The 23,072-nt window shown below is 38.2% G+C and overlaps 5 protein-coding genes across 5 annotated transcripts; 3 read left to right on the forward strand and 2 right to left on the reverse strand.

Annotated features, from left to right (window-relative positions):
- LOC140347445 (uncharacterized) lies at window positions 1-915 on the forward strand. The gene has a single exon (XM_072433881.1). It carries the CDS (start codon window positions 1-3, stop codon window positions 913-915), a length of 915 nt encoding a protein of 304 aa, XP_072289982.1.
- A 1,443-nt stretch (window positions 916-2,358) lies between these two features.
- Window positions 2,359-3,264, forward strand: LOC140347612 (uncharacterized). The gene has a single exon (XM_072434148.1). It carries the CDS (start codon window positions 2,359-2,361, stop codon window positions 3,262-3,264), a length of 906 nt encoding a protein of 301 aa, XP_072290249.1.
- A 1,831-nt stretch (window positions 3,265-5,095) lies between these two features.
- Window positions 5,096-6,805, reverse strand: il12b2 (interleukin 12B 2). Its single transcript, XM_072433883.1, has 6 exons — window positions 6,703-6,805; window positions 6,388-6,654; window positions 5,784-5,883; window positions 5,522-5,700; window positions 5,298-5,449; window positions 5,096-5,218 (listed from the first exon to the last, which is right to left on the reverse strand). Exons 1-6 carry the CDS (start codon window positions 6,803-6,805, stop codon window positions 5,096-5,098), a joined length of 924 nt encoding a protein of 307 aa, XP_072289984.1.
- Window positions 6,806-9,528: 2,723 nt separating this feature from the next.
- LOC140346675 (transcription factor BTF3-like) lies at window positions 9,529-18,792 on the reverse strand. Its single transcript, XM_072432850.1, has 6 exons — window positions 18,730-18,792; window positions 15,895-15,963; window positions 15,688-15,801; window positions 15,408-15,609; window positions 9,774-9,830; window positions 9,529-9,711 (listed from the first exon to the last, which is right to left on the reverse strand). Exons 2-6 carry the CDS (start codon window positions 15,961-15,963, stop codon window positions 9,665-9,667), a joined length of 489 nt encoding a protein of 162 aa, XP_072288951.1. The 5' UTR covers window positions 18,730-18,792; the 3' UTR covers window positions 9,529-9,664.
- Window positions 18,793-18,957: 165 nt separating this feature from the next.
- On the forward strand, window positions 18,958-22,257 carry utp15 (UTP15 small subunit processome component). Its single transcript, XM_072433370.1, has 12 exons — window positions 18,958-19,093; window positions 19,371-19,529; window positions 19,605-19,697; window positions 19,766-19,950; window positions 20,042-20,220; window positions 20,299-20,424; window positions 20,634-20,769; window positions 20,832-20,916; window positions 21,258-21,407; window positions 21,484-21,585; window positions 21,686-21,819; window positions 21,886-22,257. Exons 2-12 carry the CDS (start codon window positions 19,440-19,442, stop codon window positions 22,166-22,168), a joined length of 1,563 nt encoding a protein of 520 aa, XP_072289471.1. The 5' UTR covers window positions 18,958-19,093; window positions 19,371-19,439; the 3' UTR covers window positions 22,169-22,257.
- Window positions 22,258-23,072: the final 815 nt, after the last annotated feature.

Consider the following 23,072-nt stretch of genomic DNA (forward strand, 5'->3'; position numbering starts at 1 on the left):
ATGCGTTTGCCAAACTCTTCAGTGTCTTTGACTGGAGTGCCTCTGTCGGTGGACTTCCTCCAGCCTGAAGATTACTTCGTGTTTATCTTTCAGCTTTTGTTCGCCACCACCACAGTTCTAGTCGCGGGGTCTGTGGTCATTAGTATCTTGGCCACTAAAGCGCTGCTCCTTCAGAACCGCTTTATCTTTATGCTCAACACAAGTGTGTGTGACACTCTCGTGGGTTTGTCCGTTTACTATTTGGGTCTGTTTGATGTCCACGAAGGATACCCGTCCCGGAATGGAACCCACAATTTCCTTCCATCTCTTTTAGGGGTCAATATGTTGACATTCATGTTTGCGCAGTTTGATCGGTATTTTGCTGTGTGCCATCCGTTTGTGTACACGCGCTTTATTACACGGCGGATGATTATATGTGTAAACTTTTACAGCTGGCTTCACATCCTCACGCTGGCAATCATTTTATATGCGTTACCAGTTTCAAAGGCCGTTCAGCTATATGTGATCAGCATAATTTCTCTGCAGCTTATTGTGCTCACCAAAGTGGCTATGACAATTAAACTTTATGTTGTGGCAAGGTTTCAGATAGAAAGAGATCCTCCAGGTCCCGAAAGAAACATCAAAAAGGAATCACTGAGAATTATCCTCTTTGTTGTAATAAGTTTCTTAATTCTGTGGTCCCCGTCCATTGTAAATATCACCCTACAGTGGTTAGGCCAAGGTCTGAGTTTTAGGAACGAGGCCACAAATCTGTTTGCTATTATGGCTCGTTTCAGCGCCGTGGTTACTCCAACAATATACATGTGGGGCAGCCCTGCTCTGAGGCAGGCTCTTGTGCGGGTCGTGTGGGGTAGATTGTGCCCCCACTGCAGACACAGAGATAAAAGCAAAGCACCCGCCATAAAACTGCATTAACATGCAACGTTCAGATGTACAATAAGATGTCTGAACACCTGTAACCTCTAATCGTTTAACACAAAAAACTATACTCATCATGCAGTAAACTATACTGCCCATCTATTTACCTCAATGAAAAGTAAAATTAATTTGATTTTGTTTTTTTGGTCAAATGAGAAAATTCCGCACAATGTAATTTTGTCTATAGATGATGTGTTGTGTTTGTGATAATATAATTTCTGTTTGATTGTTCTACACTTTCAGCCTAATGTAGGAATGTTTAGCAATGGTTGTATTCACCTTCTAGACTTTGATGATGGATGATTTCAGATTGAGGGTTGATCGATCGGCTTCATTATAAAAAGCCCCTAAAACGTATTTTTTTTTAAATGATAAAAATAATAATAATAAATGTTTGCTCCACAATAATTGGGCCGTCTTTTAGGGTTATACAAGAAAGAAAAACACTTGTTTGTTTGTTTGTTTGTTGGTTGGTTGTTTAATCTATATACATATAGGGTATTGTTTTTTATAAGTGTAGTTATCATTTGTATACTATTATGACTGAAGGTTTAGCTGATAAAAGAACCTTTAGTCATTCTCACAGTGATACCAAATTTTAATGTAAGTTTCTTGTAGTTGGCTGCATGTCTGTAACAAAAATAATTTCCCTTTGGTGATGAATAAAAGTGATTCCGATTCTGAAGACATTGAACTCGTGCCAGTTTGTGTTCCATGTGGATAGTCTCAGTAATTACAACGATCCAAACCATATACCATGTAAACAAATCTACAATCTGACAGGTCATTCATTTTCCGCTTACAAGTCATTGTATATACGATTTTACAATAAATCTTGCAATGTTTTTTCTATATAAATTGTCTGTTCCTTGTGCGTAATCAGTCCTTGTATTTTGGATGGAGTTTTCTGTGTTGATGATAGAGAGATTACTGATGATAGAGATATTGCTTTTTAGCACTCAGGGTTATTGCTGTAAATGTTGCACTCTTCTTTTCAACTTTTCCCTCCGGCGGCAGTATCTCAGTGGCAGGTGCCATCCCACTCTCCACATGAACGTCCTGATGAGTGCTCAGATCCAATGGCCACAGCTGCCTCAGGTCTGGGTGTGACTGGTTCATTGATGAAAAGCGCTTTTACCTTGACGAAAGAAAAGGGGTAAATAAACGTGACCATTTGTATTTTAGTATATAAATGTGACCATTTATACACTAAAATATAAATGTGACCATTTATATACTGACGCTTGACTAATGTAGAACAGTAAAACATATTTCAGATAATAACATGAAGGCCTATTGTCCAGGCCTATGAAAAAAATGAAAACAAGTGCCAGGTATTCTTGAAGCAATACAATAATTTGTTCTTCATTATCTAGGGATTATCATTATAATGAAGCTGTGGTCTATAAAAGGGAATTGTTGGAAGCAGCCATGCAAACAATGCGTTTGCCAAACTCTTCAGTGTCTTTGACTGGAGTGCCTCTGTCGGTGGACTTCCTCCAGCCTGAAGATTACTTCGTGTTTATCTTTCAGCTTTTGTTCGCCACCACCACAGTTCTAGTCGCGGGGTCTGTGGTCATTAGTATCTTGGCCACTAAAGCGCTGCTCCTTCAGAACCGCTTTATCTTTATGCTCAACACAAGTGTGTGTGACACTCTCGTGGGTTTGTCCGTTTACTATTTGGGTCTGTTTGATGTCTATGAGGGTTTTCCGCCAAGAAATGGGACTTATAGCGTGCTTAATTCACTCATGGGTATTAATATACTGACATTCATGTTTGCGCAGTTTGATCGGTATTTTGCTGTGTGCCACCCATTTATGTATAATCGTTTTATAACGAGACACGTTGTTATCGCCGTTAATGTCTATTGCTGGATCTACACGTACGGACATTTAATCATAAGAATATTTCTTCCACTGTCTACAGCTTTACAGTTTTATATATTCAGCAATGTGATTTTTCTGATAATAATTCTCGTCAAAGTCATCATGACCGTTAAACTTTATTTTGTGGTCAGGTTTCAGGTGGAACGGGATCCGCCAGGACCAGAGAGAGACAGCAACAGGGAATCCCTGCAAATTATTATCTTTGTTGTACTCTTGTTCTTGGTGCTATGGAGCCCCTCGTTTGTAAATATTCTACTTAGGTATTTTACAGATGGAGTGACGTTTAGGAATGAGGCGACTAATATTTTTGCAATAATGGCCCGCTTTAATTCATTGTGTACACCATCTGTCTACATCTGGGGAAGTCCGGCTCTGAGACAAGTCCTGGTCCACGCAGTGTGGGGAAGAGTGTGTCCGCGCTGCAACAGAAGGTACAGTAACAGCAACAGCAAAGAATAGAAAAGTTCTTGTCAATAACCAGACCCATTTCTCTCTGTTTCTCAGGATTGCCGTGGGAAAGGGGATCATTCCTGATTAAAATATGTCCACAGCTATTTTAACAAATAATTAGGCTATTATTATTCTTGGTGTAATAATTCTGTGGTCTTTAGATGAATGAAGCTCGATAGCTGCACACTTCTAGTTCAGAGCACATTGCATGTTCAGAACGCATTTCACGTTATTCTCAAAATGAAAGTCATCTGTCACATTTAGATTTCTCAAATGATTTACTTTAATTTTCTTTACAAATGAAAATTATCTTTGCTTTTGTTCCGTTGGGGGATTTTGTGTCTTTTCTTCCCATATTGCATATGGTCAGCTGTTAATTGTGCTTGTCAATAAAACATTAAGTTTAAGTTATCCAAAAGTTCAAAACATGTAACTGATCAATGTGTTATAATAGCCTTTGGATATTTTTATTCATGGGAGAATTTTGTCCAAAGGGCATTTAACTGAACCATGTTTTTAATAAATTAGAATACTATACAGTTCAATATGTCTTTCTTGTATCCAGTATGAGAACACACACACACACACACACACACATACAGACACACAGATATTCTCATACTGGATACAAGAAAGACATTAAACTGTGAGATGAGATGACAACAGTGCGTGAATACAAAACTGGCCCTTGTGTACAATTAAGTATTCAAATATTTTTAATACTGATATATAAAACAAATGTAAAAAGATGCATTCATATTTCAACCCACTACAATAAAATCAAATGAGCCATGGAACAACTGCGTCACTATGGGTTATTAATATGTTGACCACAATTGTGGTTAGATGACACATTCTCCATCTCTACAAAATGATTGAATATAGCCTATTGTTACATCATGAAATGAGTTGAATACAAATGTTGTATAAAGAGTGGATGTTCTCAGATTTTTCAGAAATGGTCATCACCAAGATTCAATAAGCCTGAAAACAGAATTAAACTGGTACTATAGGTCTGGTGTGATTTCATAATAGATACATTTAAAGAAAAAAACAACAAGTTAACCATTTTATCTATAGACTTTATTAACTTTGCAGTGTTTTAACACAAAATTGTACAAATGTAATAAAAAACATTTTGGGTGTTCTGCTTATGACTTGTTATATTTTTCTTGTTTGCAGTGTTGAATAGGCCTGCATTTTATTTTGGGAGAGCGCTTGATGTTTATGCACTTATTCCACTTTCCTTTTTTCACCTGCAACAAGACATTTATGTTGGAAGTTAAACATGTCTGCATGTACTAATTGCTCATACTTTATATGATGAAGAAGACAAGTGCAACATTATTTGGATTACTGTTATATCAAAAGCATTAATTTCAACTCATTCATCAAATAAATTTATGAGAATTCGAACAAAACCTAATCTTAAAACACTTTAACTGAAAAGAATGCAAAATGCTCAGCAAATATTGGATCCAACAGACTTTGTCAGTATATGCTAAATATTTAACTTTCTTTAAATTGTAATTTTCTTTGATAATTTTCCATGTTTACTTATATATGCTGTTCAATTTAGTCTGAATAATCCAGTGCAAAAATCAAACATACAATCATCTGATGTATAAAGCTACCATGAGCAAGAGCAGCACACGACATATACAGTAAAGGGAAGGAAATCCAAGCTCTTATCACTTGTCACTTCAGCACAGTACAAAACACACCACAAACAGAAATAAACACAGAAAAACAACGACCAATTACAGTTAATTCAGTAAGTAAATCAATAAATAGAAACACACACTAGGACATGACCATGAACAAATAGAACAAAGAGCTATCAAAAAGTTACATTTTTCCACGCCGTCCAGTCGCTCCAGGCTGAGCGCGCATATGAATCCCTGCAGCGGACCCTGAACTTGCTGATCCTTCTTGGAATCAGGGCAGAGGATGACTTTATGATCTGACAATACAGAGGGAACAATGATAAGTATTTAGAGTAAAATCAAGTTCACAAGGTCTGACGTAGAGCACGAACACACCTCGCCATTATCCTTCAGGATGTATTCAAACTCATTCTCCAAACTGAAGAAGCTGTGAGGGCTGGACCAGCTGTTCGGAGGCTCAACAGTCACACGGCGCTGTTTTGTACCGACCGACTCACATCCGACAACATTGGGACTGTCTGGTTTTACTAGATCATAAAAAAGTATGAATATCAAATGTGAACGTTAATTTGACATGTTCATCAAATAGCATTATGTACCAATATCTCGGAGGTAAAACATTTTGGTTCTTTTCAGGATGAAGAAGTTATCCAGGGCTTCGACAGTGAGCTCCAGCATTGAGCTCTCCTCTGCAAACGGTGAGAGTGAGTGGGACAGATTGAAGTGGAAACTGCCATCAGCCTCCTCGCCGTTCACCCATTGACAAGTCTTATTGTCACTGTAACAAAAACATCACGCGACAGTCGTTACATTAATAATACTAATGCTGAATACAATGTGAGTCAAAGCTATTCTTTTTACCAGTCTCGGCCCAGACGAAGGCGTGCAACATTATGTCCACTGTTATGCCAGATGCAGGTAAAAAAACAGTTATAAGACTTTGCTCGACATATCAGATCTTCTGCAAAGACAATTGAAAATCCAAATTAACAGAATCAACATAGCATCTCGCACGCAAATGTATTTAGATGTGGGCATTCACTTTATTTGAGAGTTAAAGGGCCGGTACTTATTTTAATTTGAAACGTTTGCCCCACCCTAATCCTTTGTGTCACTCTGATTGCACCAATCTGGGATAACCTCATGCATTTGTTCCATTGGGTGGGGATTAGAGAGAATTTAGCTTTTAATTTAGCTCTTGATAATGTATCATGAGGGAGAACCTTCTGCTATAAACATATGTTGGTTATGGTTATGTCTTAGTCCTAGCTTGTTCTCAATTAGCAGCTTTTACAATACAATGCATGTTGTAGAGGGCATTTAGCTTAACTGGACTGAATGATAGTAAAGTCAGGTTTTTATCTGAACTATTAGACTCACTGTCATTCTATTCTCTCACTCTCACATAAAATATGGATTTGCAACCACACACGGCATATTAAGAACACGATCTTACCTAGGTTACCATGGTAACCATCATTTTCAACTTCCAGCAGCAAAAATGTTGATGAAATTTTCCGTCCCGCACTCCAGCAGGCATATTCACCCAGGACGGGAGTGTCGACTTCCTTCACTGTCACGGACGGCCCATTCAGACGAATATTCCCCCCGAAATCACCATCGCTGAGTACATGGTCATTCAACTTCCATGTGACAAGCTTGTCTCGTATTTCACATGTCAGTATGGCATTTTTCTTGGCAGTCACATCTAGAAAAATAGAAAATAAAGTCACTGGAAAAAACAAAGACAAGATATATACAACTGGCAGAAGAACCTTACACTTTTCAGGAAAGTGGTTCAATCCATGAACTGCAGCTGATGCACAGAGGAGCAGAGTGATGATCCAGCCCTGTTTGTGAAAGGCAGATTTGTACTCAAACATATTTGCACCAATGATCACACTATAATCATCCTATTATATTGGACTTACCATAACTAACGGTGATAAAAATCAAATGTTGGGTGCTGTAGGAAAAGTCAAATGATTTCCACTGTAGTATGGGTGAATTTATATGATTACATTCTACCCACACATCAGCATCACCAGGAGGAACAGCTCCAAAGTGAGAAAGAAACTAAGTGATAAGAGGCTGCTGAATGTGAGGCTGCTCATGAACTTCCTCTTTTAGGTTTTGCATGTCAAATTTATCATCTGATAACGCATGTGTAAAATAGAGGATTTATTGTGAAAAGTGTCTGCTACGTGGGTGAAAAGGTTGGGGTTTGCCCTGAATCAACACTGAAAAAATATACCATTTATTTAATCAGTTGGGGGGGGGGAATCAGGTTGATGTCACTGTATGTACATAACTATAACCTAAATAACCGAATTGTCTCTCTTTTATATTTATGCCTGTATGTATAAAATGTAATTAATTAAACAATAATTGACAGATTAAAACATTACCTACTGTGAATATTACTGTGATTTTGTTTTTTAATTACATGAGACTTAACAATCACTCAGATGATTTACAAAAAACATGTATAATTGAATTTTAATTACTTATTTATTAAGAAAGCATAGTAACTCATTAATTAAAAAAACAAACAAACAACTAAATAGTAAAAAATGCTGAAATACTTTGAACATTACAAGGCACATAAGCAGGATCCACAGTGACAGAGCTCCTCTCAGGACAAACTAGAGCTTTTATGAGCTGATTTGACAGACTCATAAATTAATAACTCTGAGAGAGAATAGCAACCGCACATTACTGTTTACAACCGTTTCTCAATACGGCAGTTTCAATAGTATTTTCAAAGAGCCAAACTCTGCAAACTATTTTTTCTTGAAGCTGGCCAGAGCAAAATGATTTAGCGCACAATTTTAACAATATTGGAGAACATGTGAAAGTGAACTTCACACAAGACACACATTGTGACACACACAAGAAGTCACATTGTGTCCAAGATATTTGAGCTCATCTGTGAGTTTGAGAACGTTCCCACAAGAGGAAGGAAAGGTTTTCAATCATGGTACAATTTAAGGCATTGTACTTAATGTCACGTTCCATACTGGTCCATACAGGGAGCAGATGTTCACCAGTTTATAGGCATGCACCGGCATTTCATTCATTAAGATGCATCAGCAATATATTTATTACACAACAGAGGTGACAATATTTCACACTGGGAACTCCGTTACTGACCCTAAATGGTTCAGAAGTAGATTCTCCCCGTTTCACCTGCACAGACTGACAGGAGCCCCAGAAAGGCTCGGGAGAACCTTAGTTAATTTGTGTTTTCTATGTTTTCCATGATTAATCCGATTATGATCAAATGCTCATGTCCAGAAGACACATGAATATAGTGTAACCCTGAGTTTTATTTACCCAATATCTCCTTCAGCACAAAGATACACATACCTGCGTTGCACCAATGAAATTTCCCCATGTGGGACAATAAAGGAATATCTTATCTTATCTTATCACTGCCATGTTCAAACCAAACTGGTGCTCTTATGGTTACAAGAATCTTCTCTAGCGCCTTCGATTTAGCTTAAGTCAAATGTTGTTGTCTTATCACATGTCATTATGTTGGCTTTACGTGATTAGTTTCATTTATGAAAATTAGTTTCATTTATGGTTTTGTTTTTACAGAAAATTAACCTTCACTGTACACAACTATAGCGGACATTATTGATCCCTGTCACAAGGGCACACACGTTTGATCTTACACTGAGAAAAAAATAACTAATACCACATATCTATTATTAGGGCTGTCAAAATAATGGCGTTAACGCGTGCGATTACTTATTACGGTGATTAATCATAGTAGATTGACGCAGACTAATTAGGTAGTCTGTTTAGACGGAACACGCCCTTTTAGATTAGGCAGGGAGACTTTGCTGAAAGGATAAGGGGGATACAGGGGCAACACTGACGTCACAGATCACAATCTCAGGTGGACGAGCACACGAGCCGCAGCCGGTGTTTGTGAGTGCGGAGCCGGGACAAGTGCTTCTGCTTTGGATGCCAAGTCGACACAATGAGGGGCCTTTAACCCCTTTAAACCTGCTGTTTGGTCCTGTTCATTTACTTGAAACATGAGGCTATTCGTCCAATACTTAAAGTATAGCCAGTTGGGCTTTTAAATAATTTGATTTGTGAGATAATTAGCGAAAATAATGTAATCTTTTAGAAATGAGTAATACAATAAATTGTGTTCATCTTTCAAAAGTGTGAATAATCTGATTAAAGTAAAGTATGTATGTATATGTATATACATGTGTGTGTATATATATTATATATATATATATATATATATATATATATATAATAATAATAATAATAATAATAAATATATATATAAGGTCATACACATACACACTTTTTACTCAACATTTGTATTGGATTTTTATAAATGCCCGTCTAAATTTACTGAGTGAAACTTAAGCTGTGAGTTTTGGTTTCATATTTTCCCCATTTACATTTAGAAATAATGATGGCTATCAGTTTCTCAGTTTGATATAAATAAGTATGACCTAAGCTTAATTTAGCACTTAAGAGTACACATTGTTATATTCTTAAATGCGTTTAGAGAAATTGCCAAAAATGTAATATTGGATCTGTTTTCTGAATAAAGATAACCAGAAACATTGGACAGGTTGATGATAAATATTCTTTTAATAATAATTGAGAACTAGAATGTGGTGCAATATGTGTCGTCTAAAAAAAGAAAAAAGATGTGTTAAAATGTCCACAATAGTGCACAGCCAGGCCAGTTGTCAGTGATAGTCTCACTTAGTCTCATTTTTTGAAGCTTCATCAAAGTTTTCAACAAGCTCTGAAATTAAAAATGCAATGTTAATGATGTGTGATTTTTCATTAATTATCATGTCTGTTTACCTGGAACTTCCTCATCCTCTTCTACTGCAGCACCAATTGAAGCTTTGTTTTCTCCATCTATGAAACACAATGACTGTTAAACCAAAAATAATACCATAGAAAAAAAGAACACAAAAGTCCAAAGTGACACACACATGGCAGCATGTAATGACAATCAGATGAATCAGAATCAGTTTTATTGTCATTGTTGGCGAACAATTCACAAACAGGGAACTTGCTTCAGCGCTATTGGTGCAACATAAAACAACGCATAATAATATTACATAAATAGTAAAATGTATAGACTATGCTAATTAACAACTGTATAGAATAAAAGTGATTGAAATTGTCGAAGTTTAGTCCATACAGACTGCGGGAGGCGAGGATCGATCTCAAGTTCTTTATTTGATGAAAACATGGAAAAACAGGCAAAACAGTTGCGTGTTGTTCGTCTTGCAGCTGAGATTCTACCCGTCACAAGAATTAGCTGTGTTTTATAAAGCTGTTGCTTGGGTCTGATAAAATGGCCTGACGTTGATATGACGTCCGCTTTAAGATTGTTTAGACTAGTCCACAGATAATCAGAAAATACACAGAAAGTTCATCGTGACCCATATGCCGTAAGATCGTCATGACTCATGATAAACAGGACACAGACATGACAATAATTTGATCAATATCCACAATTCCCCCTTTTGATCACATTCACATGTGATCACACTAAAGAGGCGCCAGACGCAACCTCACAAAATAATAGAACGTAAACCCCCCAAAAACATACTAATTGTTTAAAAATCATATTAAATCATTGTATAATATTGCAACTCAATAAAAGAAAACATGTATTAAACATAACCCATCATGGACATAAAACGGTGTGAGACAAGGAGCATCCCCAGTTAGTGTAAACACATGGTGGGATGTAGTAATCAGATTCTGGAAAAAGTCTAGGAGTCTTGTCACTATCAGAGTTAGATTCGTGTTTGGCAGAGTAATAGCATGTGTAATCAGGGTCAAAAGATAAGCAGGTTGTCTAGTAAGAGCAGATGCAATCAAGCGTTCTATAAGTGATCTAAGACAGCATAGCATCCAATCATAATCAATACACAGGCAATAATAATGGTGAAAAACAGAAACAGTGCCAGCCCAAGGCCCAAAGATGTGGTATCACCAGGGAGACCACAAGGGGCAAGGGTGGTAGATGATTCTGGCTTGACATAGGTTGGCTCATATTCATCATTTCAGGTCTTTGAAATTGGCCAGGTTGTTTTGGGGCCATTTGGTGTTGACCTCTTTGTGTTTGCCCTATGGGGCAGTCTCGAGCCCAATGTCCAGTTCCAAAGCAGTTTAAGAATTGATCAGGAGTCACGCTGAACCTGTTTTGTCCTCTTCCAGCTCCTGCCCCACGTCCTCTTCCATGAGAGAATGTATTACGTTCACGTCCTTGATTGTAGATGATTTCTGAAGCACGTGTGTTGTTCTTTGGTCCTGTGGCGGATGGGACGGCCTGTGGTTCTGCCATACTGGGTTGTACTTGTCCCAGGACCATTTTAACCGCCATAGCAATCTGTTGGGCACTGTCTGACACTGGATTATCTTCTGTTGCCACAGCCATTACCTTGGCAGACTTATTTTGCTTCTTTTTATCATTCACCTCTTCTTGGAGCTTTTTGAGTTGTAATTTGATCTTTGCCATTTTCATTTTTTCCATATCCTCATTTCGTCCCTTTTTTTCCTTCAGGTACTTAGCAACGTGATGTTGGCAGTTGGCATTAAACTCTTTTTCTGTCTTTGAGTAAAGACCAACAACATCAGCCAAATGATCCTGGACACATTTGGGTAGTCCTTTCACCAGAGTCGAAAAGAACATGAGAGTGTTGCCAGTACCAGGTTGTATTGGTTCTCCAGTTGCATCATGGAACTGTGCTTTAGCTCTTTGCTTATATGCAAAGTAGTCTTCATCATGTTTCATTTCCAGAGCCAACAGTGCGTCAGGAAGGCAGGTGGGATACATTCCTTTAAGTACCTGAGTTAACTGAGGCTTTATGGTGGCAAATGATGTGGATGCTCTAACTGGAGCATGAATCTGTTTGGATACTTCAGAACGGATCCTGGCCGCCGTATTCTCATCTGTTGCTCTTATAAGAATTGCAGACACATCTCCCCAGCAAAGTGTTTCTCCCGCTGTATTCGTGGTCAATGCTCTGAGGAAGGCCGGCGCACCTTGTGTCAGTTCGGGCAGTTTTAACATCAGCCCTTCTAGATCTTTCAGTGCAAATGGTTGGTACACTTCTTGGTTACTTGCAGTCATTCGGAGAGGTGCAATGAGTGGAGGAGCCTCTTCATTGCTAGAAAATTCATCCTCTTCCTCCTTGGGACCCTTGTGGACGGGGAGCGGGTGAAGTTCTCCACTCAAGATAGCGTTGTTGTATCCATGCTCATCCACCATTCCTGTGAATGCTCCCGCCACATATTGATCTGGTGTTGACACAAATGGGTCTGAACCCGTTTTCTTCTGTTGTTCCACTCCTCTTTGAATGTGGAGTTTCTGCTGTACTTGCTTCTTACTTTCAGCTTCTATTAGCCCAGTTCCTAGGACTGTTTCCTCCTTTTGTCCAAGTTTTTTTTCTTTTTGTTTCCTGCGTAGATCAGCCGCCACTTCCCGTTCCTTTTCTTCCAGTAGTCGTTGTAATCTTCTTTCTTCATCTGTGTCCGAAGCCAACCCAGGTAGTGACCATGCATTGGTGGCAAGTTGTTCTTTTTGAGCCACTGTTTGCTCGAGCATGAATTTGGAGATGTGATTTTGGCTGGAAACCAATGTTGTCAGAGCTAACATCTGTTCCTTCAAATCCTGCATCTGTCTTTGTTCTTGAGTGGGTTCTGACGGGACCATAGTCAGAGTACCCGAGACTACAGCATGTTTCGTTGGCAGCTGTGGTATGGTGCTGGTTGTATCTTTTATCATAGATGAATCCATGGATGAGCACTGCAGGGGAGGAGCCGCTGGAGTAGAAGTGTGGGGAACTGTTTTTTCTTGTTCCGTGTCTGTCATAATTTTCTTCAGTTCTTTCGCCAGTTGTGCATATGCGCTATGATGTTCGTTTTCAGAGGAGGGGCACTGCAGTTCTCCTTTGACCAGAGGTGGGGGGGCGCTATAGCTGTGACATCGACCTTGTACCCCAGTCTGCTCGCTCTCCTCATCTGTTCTAGAGTCTTCATCTTTGTTATTCGCTCCAAAAGAGATGCTCTTATCGCTTCTGTTTTTCTGTTTCATTTTGTTTTTTCTGATTGTTTGATGCTCTTCTGGTTTCACCTGAATATTGGCCAAAAATAGTCTCTCTCTTCTGATTAAAATGTCTTTTGCCATTTTATGTAGTTTCACTGAAAATGATAATTTTTCTTCATGTTCTTTCAGTTTCTTTTTGTCAACAGTTTTTCCTTTCACTGTCCAAATTTGATGTGTTTTGTAATGCAGGACCTTAGATTGATGATATTCATGAATACAATTCCATTGTTGTTCTGTGGGAGGAGCCACAGCTTCATCACTGTGATTAATCATTTTTTTCTCAGCATATTTTTGGAAGAGGTTCTTCATTCGTGTAGTTTGCTTTTTTGCTTCCTTTGGGTTTTGTTCATTTGCACGGATTGTGTTTTCAAGATCCTTCAAAAATGTATTCATTTTGACTGGAATAAGGTCCATTTTATTTAATTTATCTGTATCTTAATTTAAAATGTTTGATTATTATTATTATTTGATAATAAAAAAGTGTGGCAGTCAGTGGTATTTCAAAAACAAACAAAACAATACAACTAATAATAATAACTATTATTATTATAATTTGAACAATAATTATAAGAATAATAATGAAATGAAATACGTTTAGGGAAAAAATGATATTGAAATTAAAATTTAAAATTAAAGATTTAAAATAAAAATAAAAAAAATCGAACAAAAAATAAATTTAATTAAAAAAAAAAAAAAAAAATTAAAATGTAAATAGAATGCAAACTTGAAAAAATAAAATTAACTAAATAAATAAAAATTCCACCTAGCCACAGAGGGTAGTTAATCTTGTCAGTAGAATGCTTTAAGCCAAGTAATAGCTTTCTTAGTTCCCTTTAGTTACCTACACGTGCCACGTTTTATTTTTATTTATTTTTTCCGGGGTCCAACTCCCTTTTAAATCAGTCCAACTGATTGTACGTACTTTTACACGTCCAATGTGTTTTGGAGTCCAACTCCTCTTTAAATCAGTCCAACTGATTGTCTAAACTAATGAGCTAACATTCACTAAATTCATACTTGTGCAATGTGGAAAATTTAGGTCAAGTTTTGGCAAATTTAGCATTTTCAATGTGCAGATTTTTGTAATAAATACAAGAGGTTTCTGCCTTACTTTTGTTGAATGTCCCAGTCACAATTGTGAGTCAAAAATAAACTGGCAATCCACTCCTCTTGTCTCTCTTTCGGCTCGGTGTCCTTGTTCTCCCATTATTCCCAGCTGAACCGTTACTGGACGCTCTGCGTCGTCAGCCGACATCCAGAAGAGAATCGTTTAGAGCAAAATTCAGATGTTTCCTTTCCAAGCACGATGAGAGACCCGCATCCTCCACCAATTCTGTCGAAGTTTAGTCCATACAGACTGCGGGAGGCGAGGATCGTTCTCAAGTTCTTTATTTGATGAAAACATGGAAAAACAGGCAAAACAGTTGCGTGTTGTTCGTCTTGCAGCTGAGATTCTACCCGTCACAAGAATTAGCTGTGTTTTATAAAGCTGTTGCTTGGGTCTGATAAAATGGCCTGACGTTGATATGACGTCCGCTTTAAGATTGTTTAGACTAGTCCACAGATAATCAGAAAATACACAGAAAGTTCATCGTGACCCATATGCCGTAAGATCGTCGTGACTCATGATAAACAGGACACAGACATGACAATAATTTGATCAATATCCACAAAATACAATACAACATGAGAACGATAGGGCAAAACTGGCAATGCCAAACATGGTATAGGTCTAGTATTATTGACATGGATGATTAAAGTGGCAGGTGTTAAGGTGCTAAGAAGTGTTCATGAGTCCAATGGCAGAGGGGAAAAAACTGTTCTTGTGGCGGGAGGGTCTGGTCCGCTCCTGTCTGAGAGGAGTGGTCCATGTCCAGGGCCAGAAGGGTCAGCTCACAATGAGTCAGCAAAATTGAATGTGAGCAAAACCTCAACAAGTATAAAACATAATAATTTGAAAGAAGACTCGGCTTTGTCAATGACAATGCTGAATATAATTAAGGACATGGACCATTTTATTTTAAAATGTTTTGAAAATGTCAATTTTTTCAATCCATTATTTTCTAAGGGAAAAGTAATCTTCGGCTCAACTGCATTATATACGCAAGCGAGAAATCAGAGCACATTTTTGTAGTTTGTAGATTTTTGGGGTTTGCTGACATCAAATGTGAGAATGGAAGCAGACGGCAGCACTTTTTATATCTTTCCAAAATTATGTATGGAATTTTTTTACGTGGTTTAAACAGTTTTGATATTGTAATAAAATGTATTAAGTGAGTTTAACATAACACCATTTTGAATAAAGATCTGAATGTGGCAGTAGCTGAGTGGTGTGCTTTATTATCATTACTTTTCAATGATACATGTACCTGTTTTCGGTAGACTCTCTGCTAATCTCCTCAGACTGGTCAAACTGTCAGCTCCGAGTTGGTGCAGTATTCCTGGCAGCATCTCGGTCAGCTCCTTGTTTTCAGCGGGTCCTGTGATGGTAAAGGTGTTGGCGGCAAGTGAGGCTTGAACCTTCGGATTATTGAAGTGAATAACTGTTCCTTGATTTGTGAACATGTTCACCTAAAATACAGATGAGGGGAATTAATCACAACATTATTGATACAGATTTACTAAAAGGTCTCAAATGTAGATAATTACTTCCTCAATCCCAGAGATGTTGTTGACCCCCAGTTTTCTGAGTGACAACTGCAGCTTTTTGTCGTCAGCTGTAGTGGTTCTATGGACAAGCTTCTTCTTCCTCCGTGCAGATCCCTATACACAAAAAATGCAAAAGATACTAGACTAAGAAATTAATTAATAATGAATAAAGTCATTTTCAAATTGTAATTCTGAATTGTTCCTGACCTTGCCACCAATGCGGACTTGGGCCTGCAACTTGGCAAGCTTCTCTTGGTTCATTACTGATTCCTTCATCTAGAAAAAATAGACAATGTCTATAAAACAAATACTACACAACATTTTTACCTTTACCGTAATATATAATTTCCTTATTTCAGACACAAGGTGGTCTATAATTAAAAGAATACGAAGTACAAAAAACCACACGGCGGTCAAATTAGTGTATCTACATGAGCTCATTTGAAATGTCAGTAGTGCCTCACAGGGAAATGTGAGCGTCCACAAACAGCTGACTGGCACCATGCCACCTGGGCACGCGTGGCAGCAGCAGCTTAAGGGCCTCATTACAAGCCACCGTGAGCCTGCAGTCCCATGACCATAGTTGTACCACAGAGGAGCAGTGTACAGTGAGGTAAGCTCTGAACAAAGAGCACTTTACTTCAGAGGAACACATACTAAACTTTCTCATTAACACGTTAGCCTGGGCATACAGACAACGTTGCCTCTTGATGTCTCTGTCATCCTGCCAATCATCTGTTACAAAGTGTCCCAGGTAAGACGCTGTTCACATAGTTTAAAATCAGGAAAGTTAACATTTGTATCTTCTTTACTCCTCACAAAGATCGAGTTACTCTTTGTGGGATGATACTTTGTGTTAAATTCGCTGCCATACTCCGAACAGATTGTTAATAGTTGATAAGAAGATAATCAGCATACTCCCAGGTCCAAAGACACTTATTGGACAATTATTTGTGGTTTACCCAACAAAAATACAGATGAATTCAAACACACATATCAGTTCCAAGTCCCTCTTTGAATCCAAACCAATTATCATTTCCAATCTTGTGAACAATACATTTTCTAAAATTTTGGAAAGAATGTTAGCAAGGACAATAAATCTATAACTTGACAAACTATTGAAGTTAGCAGCCTTGTCTTCATTGGCAAGAACCAAAACAACTAGAAGGAATCAGGCAGACTCAGTGGGTTAAAAGTTCCGTAAAGCCCATCGACAGCAGGGCATAATTTATAATGATAATATTAAATCAGAATCAGAATTACTGGTGGATCACGTTGTAGTGAGGTTGTTTTTTTAATGCAGCACTAACAGACAAAAAGACACTCCATACACATACTTATTTTGGTTAATGACCATCATTTACACTGCACTCACACCAGCAGTGACAAACCCCTTGTGCCCTGTTCGCTCTCGTGTTGTCTGGAGTTCTCTACAGGAAGATGCAAGTGTCTGTCAAAAGATGTTCACTGAGTGGCTCTATATCACCCTGAATTTGTATGAAGTTGACTTCAGTTCAATTCTGCTGTGCTTCTGCTCACTTCCTCTAGTCTCTTTCCTCTGCATTGGAACTGAATGGGAGCTGGTCTCTCCAGTCTCTCCAGTCGCTGCTGGTGCGTTCGTGTTTAGTAGTGATGGGCAAAATGAAGCCTCAACAGCAAAGCATTTGACCCAAATGTTTCGAGGCTTAGAAACAAAGTTGGAAACACTTGTCTACAGTGCCATCCAGTGGTTTGTTTTAGTACTATATCATCCACAGTGGACCAAACCACATTCTATGTGCCAGTGCCAATTAAAATGACTTCACATTTTAGTTGTGTGTATTATTAATGCACTTTGCGTCTTTAGATTAATATGAATATATAATATAAAAAAGAGGATTTTAGATTTTATTTAAACATTTTCCTTCTGTGGATGGAGGCAGTCTGTTTTATAAGACATGAGCCCCAGTAGGGCCTAATAGGGTCCTGCAACGCAACCGAAGGAAACTGTTCAACCAAACATGTCTTAACCTGTGCTTTAAATCGGGGCTTCGGGACTTTGATACTGTGCCAAAACGCCTGTTTCAATAGAACAGGGCTATTCAACTTAATTTTCCCAAGGGCCAGATTTTTCGGAGGGCCGTAGGTTCCCAACACGACTAACATTTTGTGTAATTTTGAGTGACATAAGGTACAAAATGCTTTTGCAACATTCCTTTGCAAAATTGCCCACCCAGTACAGAAACAGCATTAAAGTAGGACTAGACTTATACCAACCAGATCTAAACCAGGTCTAACCCAGAATAAAAAACAAGTCTAAAGCAGAAATAAACAGGGACTAAACCAAGGCCAAAGCAGGTCAAAACTAGTGCTAATCCAGAATTGAACCTGTAAACAATATTCTTCTATATTTTATTTGAATTTGAAACATGGGCACTGGGCCGGATTTGGCCCCTGGGCCGTATGCTGAATAGCCCTGCAATAGCCATCACTAGTGTTTAGCTGCGGCTCGCTTTGATGATTGACAGGCGTAGAAAAAACGCTCAGCAGCCTCGCGCAGACCAATCGGGTTAAACCGGAAACTTCACTGGCGAATGGCACCGATTGGAGCTGTGCAGTTTTTGCTTATCCCGAACACGCCTAGTGTGCCCTCAGAAATGAGCGTTGTTACTGATGAAAGGCAACATAGACTACAGAGATTTATTTTGCCATTTAGCCATCTGATTACCTCTGATTAAGAATTCTGTCAAAAATACCACATTATAGGAAATGGCTACGATGCTTAAAATAGCAGTAACAGTGTGGTCTCCATTCGCGTTTGGAAAAAAACAGGACGATCGATTGATCTTGTCCACTCTTCTCTGTCATCTGAAGTAAACCTAAAACGTATAATGTAGGCTTCCGTATCAAAAGGCAAGTAGAACAGGTTTTACAGACACCTGGCTGTTAATACTCCAGACCAACTACAGTGATAAACAACATGCTTTGGAAGTACAAAATGCTACACAGATTACCTCATTGAATTACTATACTTTGATCATGTAGAAATGTTTAAAATCAAACCTGGGAAACGTAAACCAAACACGCGGAGCACGCAACAAGAAGACGGCGGAACAAATCGGAAGTGACGTAAGATCTGATTCATAGTTTAGTTAATTTTTTCATGTAAAACGTATAATGACTATAATAATAATCAAGGAAACTGGATTTTATTCCTTCAGAGTCTGGTATGTATTGACAACTTTATTTAAGTTTTCTTTTTCTTTTTGGTCAACTCCCCGGAAGTGGCCCCCTCACTGCAGCAGTAATGGCGGCCTCCGGTGAGAAGCAAAGAGGCAACGTGACAACTCGCTAAAATGTGGATCTGTTGTTATAGAAACATGCTCAAACATCTTTAATACGTTTCACGAAGACCGTCGTTTTATACGTAAGTATGTTTTGTAATTGTGACTCTTAAACATGCAAGTAAATAGTGGGCAAGACTGCTCGTGGTAAAGACGTGTGCTCGTGGTCCTGTTATGAATTCTGATGTTAGTTTTGCCCATAGTCTTTGAATAGCACCTATTTTGTATGTGTATATATCTATTGGTAGGTGAATATTTAATTTTATCTGTTAATCTGAATAAATAAGACAATGTCCTGATAGTTACACAGTGGGTCAAACATCTAGTTTCTGAGTAGTTTTTCCAATTTTCTCTTTCCAGCTTCCTCATTTTGGGAGTGTAATCCTCATCAGTTCAACCATATTACGTGTGTGTAATCAAACAACAACGATGTCCTCATTTAAACCCACAAAAATACCAGTGTATCCCAAGCTTGGAGAGAAAGTCACACAAGAGACGCTCTACTGGAAAGACTACAAGGTTTGTATAGAAGTACTAGTGGATATTTGTGCTGCCAATGATCAGTTCTCATATAGATGTTTGGTCTGTTTGTAGCCCCCAATTCAGATAAAAGAGTTTGGAGCTATCACAAATATAGATTTCTCTCCAGTGTCACCATATAATTTTGCAGTGACAGCTTTCACCAGGGTAAGCAAAGCTTTTCTGTAACATCACAAATTGGCCATGATAATGTTTAAATTGTTTTCTTGTTTTAGATTCACATTTATGGACCGTTTTCTCAAGAGCCAGTAAAGACATTTACTAAATTCAAGGACAATGCATACAGTGGAAGGTTTAGGTCAGATGGCCAGCTTCTAGTCGCTGGATGTGAGGACTCTGTGGTGCGTCTTTTTGACGTCGGCGGGAAAGTGGCACTCCGAATGTTCAAAGGGCACACAAAGTAGGTTTCTACAAATATGTAAAACGTTAGATTATTACACAATAATCTACTTGATGCCTAGGTTGTTTTAATAATGCATTTTTTTTTTCAGGGCAGTGCATGTCACAGATTTTACTTCTGACCGATATCAGATCCTCACAGGATCAGACGACTACACCTGTCGGCTTTGGGACATCCCAAATTCCACTGAGCTTTTGTCTTATCAAGAACACACAGACTATATCCGCTGTGGCATCACAAGCAAACTTAACAGCAATCTTTTTATAACTGGTGAGAAACGGTACAGTTACTTTACATTGATTATGTCCTTTTTTTGACCTGTAAAAGTGAAATTATTTGTTATTCCAGGGTCATATGACCATACACTGAAGGTTTTTGATACTAGAGCAGAGAAGAGCGTGCTTTCCATGGATCATGGCCAACCAGTGGAAAGTCTCCTCCTTTATCCTTCAGAAGGACTCCTTGTTTCAGCAGGTAAGCTTATAACCTTGACTTGCTTGAATGTCAATTCTCAGTAATGCGGTTTGCAAGAACTGGCCACTATTTATTGAATACAGGCAGGATTAAGTATGTATGTACTGCATTTATGTGCTTATCATTGCAGGTTTCAGAATTGTAACAGTTAGTTTTACAAACACGACAACTCTACCTTGTTGCTTTAATATTGCTCTTTGTTTTCGAAGGTGGTCGCTATGTTAAAGTTTGGGATCTCCTAAAGGCTGGTCAGCCCCTTGTCTCTTTAAAAAATCACCACAAAACTGTGACATGCTTATGCCTCAGCAGTAATGGACAAAGACTGCTCTCTGGTTCACTGGACAGGTGAAGTACGCTGTAATCATTAATGTGACAAAAATGTTAATTCTATAATAACTGTTTTACAGGCACGTCAAGGTGTACAATACAACAACATATAAAGTTGTTCACAATTTCGACTATGCTGCCTCCATCCTTAGTCTTGGCTTAGCTGTAAGTATTTGTTATTCAGTGTTTATAAAGTAGATGTTAGCATTTGATGGATAATACATGAGATGTATTTAGTTTCTTTACACTAAAGTTCACACTTTCAACTGGTAAATTACGATACAAAATGATGATATCTTGAGTGATCCATCGACTGATTTTATGATGATCTCAAGACTCTGACAAACACAATTCTACACATATTATCTACAGATTTCAATAATAATTAGTGTTGTAAAGCATAGTCGTCTGTATTTGGAAGCATCTGATAAACCCTTTCATGTATCATTTCTAATGTATATCTTTTTGGGGGGGTTTTCCGGCCCAAAAAAAATCAAACTTTTCAGCCAAATGATGAGTCTGTTGTGGTGGGCATGACCAATGGTATCCTAAGCATCAAGCACAGAAAAAGTCCTGAAGACTCTAAGGAGGGTCAGCAGAGAAGACGTCCATCGTACCGTGTTTTTGTGAAAGGAAAGAACTACGTACCCAAACAGGCAAGTGACGAATCAAGAAATTGCGATATTCTAGAGTTCTTTTTGTTCAAGCTTTGAATTTATTTTGCTCTTTCAGGATGACTATCTTGTTCGAAAGCAAGCAAAAGAGTACATGGCGAAATATGACACGCAGCTGAAGAGATTTAACATGTCTAAGGCATTGGATACAGCTTTGTTGGTAAGGGATTACTGTACAACCGGTACATTTTAAAGCTGAAAAAAGAAAAGTAAATTGTCTGACAAGCCATTTTTCCTCAATTTACATATGTACAATTTAGGCATATACAAGAACAAGAAAGCCAGATATCACTGTAGCTGTTATAAAGGAATTGGATCGAAGGGGGAAGTTGCAGAATGCTTTAGCTGGAAGAGACGAACAGGGGCTTTCCCATCTACTTAGTTTCCTCATTGGGTAAGGATTTGTCATTTAGCAATGTTAAGTCTATATTCTTCTCACTGATTCTTTTTTGTAACGTAGGCACTTGGTGGACCACAGATTTTCACCTGTCCTTATAACAGCGGCTGAAATGATCCTGGACATCTATCGGTCTGTCATTGGTCAGTCTTCTGTCATAGATGGCCAGCTGATGCGTTTGCAAAATCTACTGGAGAAAGAGATCGATTATCAGCAAGATCTCCTGGAAGTGCTTGGCATGCTCGATTCAATGTTTGCTTGCGCTCTTCCTAAAAAGGAGGTACCGAGCTCCAGTATCAGCAGACAAAATGGTACTACTGTTCCACCTCAAATTCAAGCTCCATGAATGTGAGATTTACAGTGCCTTTCACCAACTGGACACATCTGTATAGGGAATAGAACATCAAGCAGAACTTTGTGTTTTGATACAATTGTAATGTTTTAATATTGTATTGTTTAAATGGAATGAAATTAAATTAATTGCACAGTGTGTCGGTGATTTCATTATACAAATGTTTTATAATCTATTAAAATACAATGTAGCTCTAATTGACTTGTGCAAGTTGAAATGGATAATCTTTTTTTGATGATCACGCTGAAGAGTTTCAAAACTCCAAAGTTGCTTAATACACATGCGCAAAGGTAATGGGAAACTGACTAAACAAACACGATGCATTTAAAAACTTAAGTCAACATCTCCAACAGGGTTTAAAACTCAAGGTGAAAAGGTGTTTATGAAATAAAGAGAAAGTGATTAGAGCGCAAAGGGAGTTTATTCCAGACTTAGGACCAGCAGCAGTTTTCATCTAGTTTTCCTTTGTTTTGAGGACGAGTAAAGATTGATGGGTCAACTTGAGGGTTAGGATTAGTGTGTGCTGGAGTGTTGGGCAGCTGCTCTTTCATGTAGATATTTAAAAACAAGAATTTAAATCATTGTAAAAATAGATTAAGAGCCAGTAGAAATATTACAAAGTTGGGTTGTAAAATATTGAGTGCACTAGGATTCTGCCACCTGCTTGTCTCGAATGTTCCAAGTATGGCATTAAACGTGCCTATCTCCATGGAAACACTCAACTGACGTAACAAGTTCAATTTGTATGTCAGGTCTGTGGAAAGGCAAGCCTGTTCACAGATCTGACCTGCACAGTATGTTCACTGTATGAATATTTTTTTTTATATTTTATTTAGTGTTAAAACGCCTTCAATTGAATAAATGCAATATTAGACTCTCAGGTTTATTTTATATCAAC

This window comes from Eucyclogobius newberryi, unplaced genomic scaffold (assembly GCF_026437365.1).
Source record: "Eucyclogobius newberryi isolate DKJ021-1_F unplaced genomic scaffold, fEucNew1.0.hap1 SCAF_6, whole genome shotgun sequence".
In the NCBI taxonomy this organism is placed as follows: Eukaryota; Metazoa; Chordata; class Actinopteri; order Gobiiformes; family Gobiidae; genus Eucyclogobius; species Eucyclogobius newberryi.

Bases quoted from the DNA above. Each gene is read 5' to 3' on its own strand.
- LOC140347445 (XM_072433881.1), top strand. From the start codon at position 1: ATGCGTTTGCCAAACTCTTCAGTGTCTTTGACTGGAGTGCCTCTGTCG.
- LOC140347612 (XM_072434148.1), top strand. From the start codon at position 2,359: ATGCGTTTGCCAAACTCTTCAGTGTCTTTGACTGGAGTGCCTCTGTCG.
- il12b2 (XM_072433883.1), bottom strand. From the start codon at position 6,805: ATGTTTGAGTACAAATCTGCCTTTCACAAACAGGGCTGGATCATCACT. The intron at 5,450-5,521 runs GTACATAATGCT...TTTATGATCTAG, and splicing joins GTTTTACCTCCGAGATATTG to TAAAACCAGACAGTCCCAAT. The intron at 5,219-5,297 runs GTGTGTTCGTGC...CTGTATTGTCAG, and splicing joins TCCTGAAGGATAATGGCGAG to ATCATAAAGTCATCCTCTGC.
- LOC140346675 (XM_072432850.1), bottom strand. From the start codon at position 15,963: ATGAAGGAATCAGTAATGAACCAAGAGAAGCTTGCCAAGTTGCAGGCC. The intron at 15,610-15,687 runs GTAATTATCTAC...TCTGTATTTTAG, and splicing joins ACATCTCTGGGATTGAGGAA to GTGAACATGTTCACAAATCA. The intron at 9,831-15,407 runs GTACATGTATCA...TGTGTTTCATAG, and splicing joins AGAGAGTCTACCGAAAACAG to ATGGAGAAAACAAAGCTTCA.
- utp15 (XM_072433370.1), top strand. From the start codon at position 19,440: ATGTCCTCATTTAAACCCACAAAAATACCAGTGTATCCCAAGCTTGGA. The intron at 20,221-20,298 runs GTGAGAAACGGT...TTGTTATTCCAG, and splicing joins CAGCAATCTTTTTATAACTG to GGTCATATGACCATACACTG. The intron at 20,425-20,633 runs GTAAGCTTATAA...TTGTTTTCGAAG, and splicing joins AGGACTCCTTGTTTCAGCAG to GTGGTCGCTATGTTAAAGTT.